Source organism: Cavia porcellus, unplaced genomic scaffold (genome assembly GCF_034190915.1).
Source record: "Cavia porcellus strain 051 isolate PalLab524CR breed Dunkin Hartley unplaced genomic scaffold, mCavPor4.1 scaffold_18, whole genome shotgun sequence".
Lineage (NCBI taxonomy): Eukaryota > Metazoa > Chordata > Mammalia > Rodentia > Caviidae > Cavia > Cavia porcellus.
The window spans coordinates 8,889,645-8,898,543 of record NW_026947501.1 but is presented as its reverse complement, the minus strand read 5'-3'; the positions used below and the strand labels follow the sequence as shown (position 1 = coordinate 8,898,543).

The 8,899-nt window shown below is 38.2% G+C and overlaps 1 protein-coding gene across 1 annotated transcript; it reads right to left on the bottom strand.

Annotated features, from left to right (window-relative positions):
* Positions 1-2,379: 2,379 nt before the first annotated feature.
* On the bottom strand, positions 2,380-3,345 carry LOC100714068 (olfactory receptor 8U3-like). The gene has a single exon (XM_003461928.2). The coding sequence runs from the start codon at positions 3,343-3,345 to the stop codon at positions 2,380-2,382; it is 966 nt and encodes a 321-aa protein (XP_003461976.2).
* Between the last annotated feature and the right edge of the window lie 5,554 nt (positions 3,346-8,899).

Genomic DNA, 8,899 nt, shown 5'->3' with positions numbered 1-8,899 from the left:
TCTTTTTTTTTTCTCAGTGGACAGTGAAGTCTCTAATAGAAATCTTATCTCTAGAATTAACAAAAATAAGGTGATTGATTGACATTTAAAAGAGCTACAGGATCATAATTACATATTACCACAGATAACACATGAGTGTCTTACCCTGTGCAACCACTCTACTCTACATTACATGCAAAGGATGGATCACTATAACCATGGAGGACATGACAATCCAGCCCTGTGCAGACATGGCAGGGGACATCATTGCAAGCAAGAAACCAGAGGTCACACCTTATTAATTTTATTTGCTCACTGATGGCCTCATTCATCCATCACCATTCAGAATGACTGCAGAAGTTATATTAGAAACTAAAAGTGAAATGTTGCAGAAAATATGCACTCTGTCCAGAAAGTCACTCTGATGGAGACCTGCAACTGTGTTCAAGCCAAACCAAGGCTTGCTGTGAGGTGTAGACAACAAAAGGTAATGGTGATAGTCACATCAGAGTCTGATGGGTTTTAATAAAGTACTCCTGCTCATAATTAATAATGAATCATGAATCTCTCTCTCTCTCTCTCTCTCTCTCTCTCTCTCTCTCTCTCTCTCTGTATCTGTCTATCTGTCTGTCTCTCTCTCTCTCCTTCTTCAGGCTTAGGGTATGTTATTTCCAAGTTGGCTCTTTCTTGTCCCACACCATTCCAAGTGTCAAATGCCTGTTCTCATTTCCTAGGACTTACAGGACACCGAAAGCTACTGCATGACTGGTAAGTTTTGCTACTGAAATGTTGGCCCTAGTTGCACATTACTAGGCTTAATCTCCCTCCTGTGGCAGTCGCACTCTGGCTGGTTCTTATGCCTTCACTTTCAGGTGAGGGAGATTTGAAAGTATTTTATTAGAATCTGTCTCCCTCGTTCTGTCATCAGGCTGGACTATCGGGTAAGAGATACATGTGTATTCTCCAAATATCACATAATATCAAATACAAGATACATATCTAACAGTTGGATAAGTAGATAAAAGAATTTTTCATACATCTAATATGTTGTAGTCAAAGTAAAAAACTATATCTACTAGACCTTGAGTAGTTTTTGTACTGTTTCTTTAAAATCACTCATCTCAATTATTCAATTTAGACAGGAACTATGGTTAACATTTCATTTTATGCTACTTCATTCTGAATCTACCATATTATGATTTTCTAATATACTCTAAATTCCAAAGACTCTTTGGAAAACTCTTCTTTGATTAAGAGATTTAGACATAGCCTTGAATTTTTACCTGTGACAGGGTAACAGAAGGATAATAGCTCTTTGGAAAGCTGGGTTTGACTTTCAGATCTACAAAATGACAATGGAATCTTTTCAAAGGATGTGAGAATTTCAAGTATTAGGGTTAGGAGCAAAATAAAAAAACCAATTGAAGATAGAGTGATGGATAGATGGATAGACAGATGGGTGATAGATAGACAGATGGGTAGGTGGAAGGGCAGATGGATGGATGGATGGATGGATACATAGATGGATAGACAGATGGATCGATGGCATAGTCTCATGTGATCATGGAGGTAGAGAAGTCCCATGATATACAACTTGTAAAGCAAGACCAGAAATAAAGGTGGTGTAGTTCAATTTGAACTCAAAATTTCACAAACCAGAGTTGCTAATGATCTAACTTGAACTTGGAAGGTGAAGGCTTGAAAAACAGAGATGTCAACCCAGAATAGTCTGGAATCCTCTAAAACAGAAATTGATTCTTGAGGGCAAGAAAAAGCAGGTGTCTCAGCTTTAGAAACAAGCAAGAGTCATCTTTTCTTCATGTATTTGTTCTGTGTGGGACCTGAACAGATGGAGTCACACCTCCAGACATCCTCACAGCCACACACAGAAATAATGCTGTACCAACCATTGGAGCTGTCCCTTCACCCAGTCAGGATGACACTTATGCCACAGCATCATATAATTTCAGGGAATAACCTGTGTGTGGTGAGTGTAGTGGTGGTCAGAGGTAAAGTGAAAAGTGATGGGTATCACTCAGAGTAAAGTTAAAGACCAGAAACTTACGTAACATAACATGAGGGTACATACAGATTTGTTCTCTTGATGCATCCTCTATCTTCTACCAACACTCATCAAGAAGGAAAACTGAAAATCAGTAGCTGAGCATCACTGATTGCTTAGGGTCTTTCAGGTCGATAGCATCAGAGTCATTTATTCACATAGTGATAATTTTTAAAATTTATTTGTGCTCTTTTCAAGAGTTTATTTTTTCATGGATTGAATGAAGAGCAAGTACACATGCAAAATGACTTTACTCATATGGAGGGTGATTTTTTAAAAAAAGGCTTTAGTCTAAACAATGAAAAGACATTGCTATCTGCATGGGGTACTGGTCCAACTCAGGAAACCCCCTTTCGAGAATGTGTTAGAGGCAGGGCATAACATTGTCCCATGGCTTTCTTCAAGGCATTCTTTACCTCCTGATTCCTCAGGCTGTAGATCATAGGGTTCAGCATGGGGATGACCATGGTGTAGAACACAGAGGCCATTTTGTCTGTGTCAAGGGAATGGTTGGATTTGGGCTGTAGGTACATGAAGATCAGAGTCCCATAGAATAGAGTCACAGCTGTCACATGAGAGGCACAAGTAGAGAAAGCTCTGTGCCTGCCTTCTGTGGATTTGATTCTCAAGACGGCAGCAACGATGTAGAAGTAGGAAATAAGCACAATGGCCAATGAGCTGACCATATTAAAGCCAGCAAAGATGAATATCAGAATCTCTTTGAGGCTGGTGTCTGAGCAGGCAAGGGCCATCAAAGGGACATCATCACAGTAGAAATGATTGATTATATTGGGGCCACAATAGGTCAGTTGGAAAGTAACTATTGTGTGGAGCAAAGCAACAGAGAAGCTGTACAAGTAGGGGCCCAATACCAGCCCCGTGCACACCTTCTGAGACATGAGCACTATGTAGAGCAGAGGATTGCAAATGGCCACGTAGCGATCATAAGCCATCACTGCGAGGAGGAACATCTCTGAAATCAAGAAGTTCAGGAAAAATCCCAGTTGTGTGGCACAAGCATAGAACGATATAGACCTGCGTTTGGTCAGGAGGGTGTCTAAGAACTTGGGAGCTATTGATGAGGAATAGCACAGGTCTACAAAGGCCAGATTACTGAGGAAAAAGTACATGGGTGTGTGAAGTCGAGAATCCAACCGGATTAATGAAATCATCCCAACATTTCCTAACAAAGTCAAAGCATATACTGGAAAAATGATCACAAAGAGAATAGTTTCAATCTCTCTATATATAGAAAAGCCCAAAAGAATAAATTCTTTCACTGTGGTGCTGTTTCCTTCAGCCATTTATTTAAATCTCAGATGCTGCAGAAAAAAAAGAGAAGACAGGACCCACTGGGACAAAGGTCTAAACCTGTCATGTATATGTATTGTGGCTTGGGGAAAATACAGTTCAATACAGAAAAATGCAAAAGAAACAGCACATCTACTTCAAACCCTCCTCTATAATTTTCTGAGTCTCAAAATTAAAGATAACTTTAAAAAGTCAATTGAAGACAATAAGAGATAAAGTAAAAAACAAAATCCTTATATATTTGTGAAGATATTTAATATTTTAGATTTAGACAATAGTATATTGTAGTGGATAAGGAGAGAACAACAATTTCCTGGGTTTTGTTCTTTTATTTTCTAATAAAGAAGAAAAAAACCCTAATTAATTATGCTTTAAATAGATTTCTCTTTATTTTAGCAAATGTGCATTGTACTAAAAAGAAAGGTAAGCAGTATATTCAACAGGGAAAAAAGGAAGCCATTAAATAGCTCCACTTGTGGCTCATGCTTGCTTTGGATTTGCATATAACAGATTTGTTTTTAATTATTGCATTTCCAAGAAGGAAAGAATAGATATACCCATAAGGCTAATGCATTTTATTTTAATTGCAACATTTATAATGAGAAATGCTCCCAACAATACCTAGTTAACTATCAGTGTTACAATAGCATAAGTCAATGTTTTTAAAATGCTGTCTCCTTGACGAGGAAAGAAAAAACTGTTTTCAGTCATAGATTCTCATGTTGTGCAATTGAAAGTTTCCACACTTGGCAATACATCATCGCTGCCTGTCACATTGTCCTTTCACAGCTAACAGGCGAGGGGAACAGAAAGGAAAAAGAGCTTGCACTTGGGACTTTTCCTGTACTTACTAAGCCACTGCTCCTTATTTGAATTCTGTATTCAAAAGGAGTACAAAGCTATGTCCTTCTCCAACAGCCATCACCTTCAAAATATCTTCATGGGTCTTTGCTCTCCAGAACCTCCCACTGTACTTCATGGAGCTAGACACCAGCTTCTGTCTCTGTCCGTAGCTCTCTTTGTGGTTGTAACAGCCTGCATGGGGTGGTGAGTGGAAGTTCCCCACACCTCTCCACCTCTGAGGCTGAGAAACCCAACTCGAACTATAGGAAGAAAGTCAAGGGCAAGAGTTGTTACCATATCAATTTATAAAAAAAAATAAGGTATATGGAATAAAAAAGCTAACATGTCCAGAAAGATTGTAGTAGTTTGGTGTGAAGGTCAGAAAATGTGTTAATTGCCTTTTCCTTTTTGTTGATTCAACCTTAACATTACTTAATGTATTCTCCAAAACCAAAAATAGCCACATACCCATGTGTGTATATGTAACACAAAAGTATGCACATATAAATGTGTATTTGTGATATTCATACAAAGACACTAATTTATATGCTACATACATAGACATACATACTTGTGTGCACACACACATAAAATTGGACCCAAAATCCGTTTTCTCCCTCTACCTCATATTTTTTGGTTGGTGGAGCCAAAGCCCACCCTGAAGGAAGTGTTTTAGGATGAAGCTGGTGCACAGATGTGTCCTTGTATACCAGTATTAACATAGCTGTTAGTACTGCAGCTCATCACTACGGGTAAAGGGTAAAATTCTTGGCTAATCTGGCCAATATTTACCCATTTTTAAAGGTAGGAACATAATTTCACTCCCATTTTGGTGTGATAGTCATCACTTTGAATATTTCCATGTAAGTGTCAGAAGTGTAATGTTAGATGACTTTTTTTTTAAAAAAATGCATATAACACAGCTTATTTTCTTTTCCTGTCCCTTTTCCTGTCTTTTTTTTTGTCCCTAAAAGAGATAAAATATGCACAACCTCTTCAATTTCACATTTAGAGAGAAACAAAGCTTTCATTTTGTGTATTACTTCTGACTTTCTTTGGTACACACATTAAAAGCATTAACATATTCTCTGAAGAGAAACACTATTCTCACACATATGCTTTGCTGTGCAAGAATCAGCTTGCAAAGCTTTAGCAGCAGGTGGCAAAATACTTTCCTTCTCTGAAGGGTACCTGCATTTCAGGTGAGGTACAAGTTTACGTGGAATTAGGAGGATTATTGATTGTTTACTTGTAAACATCACCTTAGTCCAGCCAGACCAGAGCTAGATAGGTTCTTGAAGTTTCTTTTGAGTGGGAAAGAGTAGCAGGAAACTTGGAGGGTGAGTCTGTTGGAAATGACCAAAAGAACATGTCCACTTACCTGATTGTGGAGGAAATTTGCCAATGACGGCTTCATAGAGGATCCTTCCCTTGACACTCACAGACAGTGAGGCATGTGAATGGGGGATCTATGACTATATAAAGAGGAGTCTTTATTCTTTTAGGACTGATTTCTAATTTTCCCCAGAGAAATGGATCTCCATGGCCCTGTGTCATAGGGAAGTTCTAACTACAAAAAAATCAGCCTCCAAGGACAAAGGGAACGTGAGATCATACTTGAGTTAGAATCATCTCCTGATGGATTTACACCATTTGGTTACATGTGAAATCTACTCTGCATAATCAGTACATAGCCAAGTAAAAGATGGTAAACAATATAAACATCAAAACCCCCTTCTGGCTATGTTTTAACTTTTTTACTTCCTTTTGTCTTAGTGAGGGGAATTCTGGATTAATCATTGTATTTTAGAACTACACATTTTTTTAAGAAAACATTTCTACTTAATTTTTTCTGTGCTAAGTGTGGAGATTAAAAAATAATGTTCATTTAAATCCTATAATTTTGTAACATTTAACTTTTAAAAATCAAATGACATTGATTTGCTGATGACCTGAGAAAATGTTCTAAGTTGTTACTCGTCTAAAGAGCTAATTGATCTGTACTACTAATCAGATAATCCAAGTCTTCCTTATCAACTTATAATTAGCAAGAATTTAATGATTTAAAATGATTGAAAAGTGACTACCTCTTTACATAACAAAAATTGTAGTTTAAAAATATTGATAGAGGCTTCCAGGAGAACATGGTGGATAGATAACAGCAGCTACAGAGGCTCTCTGAGATACCCCACTTAAAATCCAGGAATGGTGCGAGGCAAGAAGTCCTAAGCAGGGGGAGATATGCCCTGCCAATCCAGGAACGAACTAGGCTGAGAGAAAACAACTGGAAATGCAATCCCGGTGCTATAACAGGAACAGACAAGGTCTCGGTGTGGAAGCTGGAGCCCGTGCTACTGGAAGCCACGATTTGAATTACCTGCAGCCACTGCTGCATCCCAATTGGCACAGCAAGGAGAGAAGCATGAAAGCTCTGAGAGTGGGAAGTGGTGAATGAAGTTGAGAGCGGGACTGGCCAGGAGCCTTGCACTGACCTGCAGTGAGTGAGTGGTTCGGGGACCTTTCCATAGAGTAGCAGGCTTCAGCAAAGGACATACTGGGACCAGGCAGACTAGCCAGAACAGGACACTGCAGTGTCCTTAGCTGCATATTCCCCTCTCAAATGGAGTTGGTAGGGAGTGCCTGACCTGGGTGTCGCCACTGACTTAAGACCCAGTAGACTAGCCCAAACCAGGTCCCAGTGCCTGGAGGTGCACCCTAGCAGTGAAGCCTTTGATAGGTTGACCTGGAGGGGTGGGCCCAGAAGAGGCTGCCCAGGTCTGTGTCTCCCTAATACATTGCAGTGGGTGGGAACACCTACCCAGCAAAAGAAACTGGGCCTCCTATATACACTTGTATGGAAGGAACAAAAAATATGGGAAGAGGGAGCAACAAGAAAGGGTCATCAGCCCCCAATCCTGAGAAACATGCAACATCATCAGACACAGCACCAATAGACATAAAGCGATATCTCCAGAGCCTCATAGACCGGTTCAAAAATGAACTTATTAACAACTTAAAGCAAGATATAAGTAGAATAGTTAGAGAAATGCTAAGCACTGTCAAAAAAAAAAAAAAACAGATGGTGCAATGGAAGAACAGAAAAAAAGAGGAGAATTGTTTGATGGAAAAAATAGAGAAAACATATAATACGTGAAGCAGGTTCAAAGAGATTACCAGGAAACTAAAAACTCTATTGAAAGCTGGCATAACAGCTTGAAAGAAACTAAGGATAGATTATCTGAACTGGAGGGCAGATTTGTAATGTGGGAGCATGAAAAGAAAAACTTCTTAAAAATAAGAAGAAAACAAACAGCAATAATACAAAGGCTAGAAGATGATAAGAGGATCTATAACTTAAGAATTAAGGACATAAAAGAAGTAGGGACACAAACAAATGGACTACGAAAGCTATTTACAGAAATAATCCAAGAGAATTTCCCTAATTTAGCAAAAGGTAAAGACACTCAGATGTATGAGGCATACAGGACCCCAGCCACCTACAACCCAAACAGAGCTACACCCAGGTATATAATAATCAAAATTCCAGAAATCCAATATAAGAACAAAATATTAAAAGCCGTCAGAGACAAGAAACAGATTACTTACAAGGGAACACCCATCAGAATTACAGAAGACTTCTCGGAACAAACCATTAAATCATGAAGAGTATGGGGGGAAATAATTCAAGCTTTGAAAGATAATAACCTCCAGCCAAGATTGATATATCCTGCACAACTGTCCCTGGAAATTGATGGAAAATCAAAGTGCTTCCAGGATAAAGAGGAACTAGGTGAATTTGCAACCACCATTTCAACTCTACAGAGAATACTGCAGGATATTTTAAAAAAGGAAAATACCAAGATTCCAGAGATAGTGGCAGAGAGGCCACAATGAATGGAGCAGAAAGAGAAATGAAGAAGACAAACTGACAACAAATGACAGAAAAAGAGCTCAACAGAAGTGAGGCAGAGAAGATTGGATGGTAGGAACAGCTATTTTAGAGAAAACAAGACATCATAATAGCTAGTACTGATTTAGTATCATTTGTTTTGAAGTCCCATCAAGCTTTTATTCTTCTGTCTCCATCAGTCTTAACAGGTTGTATCTAATTGGATTGTATTATATGTGATAATATAAGCAAACACTTTTATAGACAAGGAGATTATACAGAAAGCATTGTTCATTTTCTGATAGTTGGTTATAAATACCCTGTAATACTGTCATTCTCTTTAATGATTTTACATTGTCTGGATATGTTTGGTGCTACAGTATATGAAGTTATACTCAAAGATTTCAAGGAAAGAGACACTATGGTAACTACTTTTATGTCAGGATATCTAGTGGTGAAACACTATTTTGCTTATATGGTTATGTTTTGACCTGCACTGTTTTGATTTATGCCCTCTTTTATCTCAATCTCCTTTTTAAAATTATTTACTTTTTTATTTTAATCTTTTTAATTAAGGGAAAAATAAATAAAAAATAGCAGGATACATTATAGTAACCTACTTTGATTTCCTGTTAACTTGATTTCAAACCCTGTATTGCCCTCACCATCTTGTTTTGACTGATTTTGCCCTATTCTGCTTAGCTTGATAGTACCAAGTTCGAAAGTATAGTCAACAACTGTGAAGACAATAAGATTCATTATGACACCCATTCTGTTTGACTATTATCTTCTTTTAAAGACCTGTAATGTCTCCA

Coding starts and splice junctions, on each gene's coding strand:
- LOC100714068 (XM_003461928.2), bottom strand. CDS start 3,345: ATGGCTGAAGGAAACAGCACCACAGTGAAAGAATTTATTCTTTTGGGC.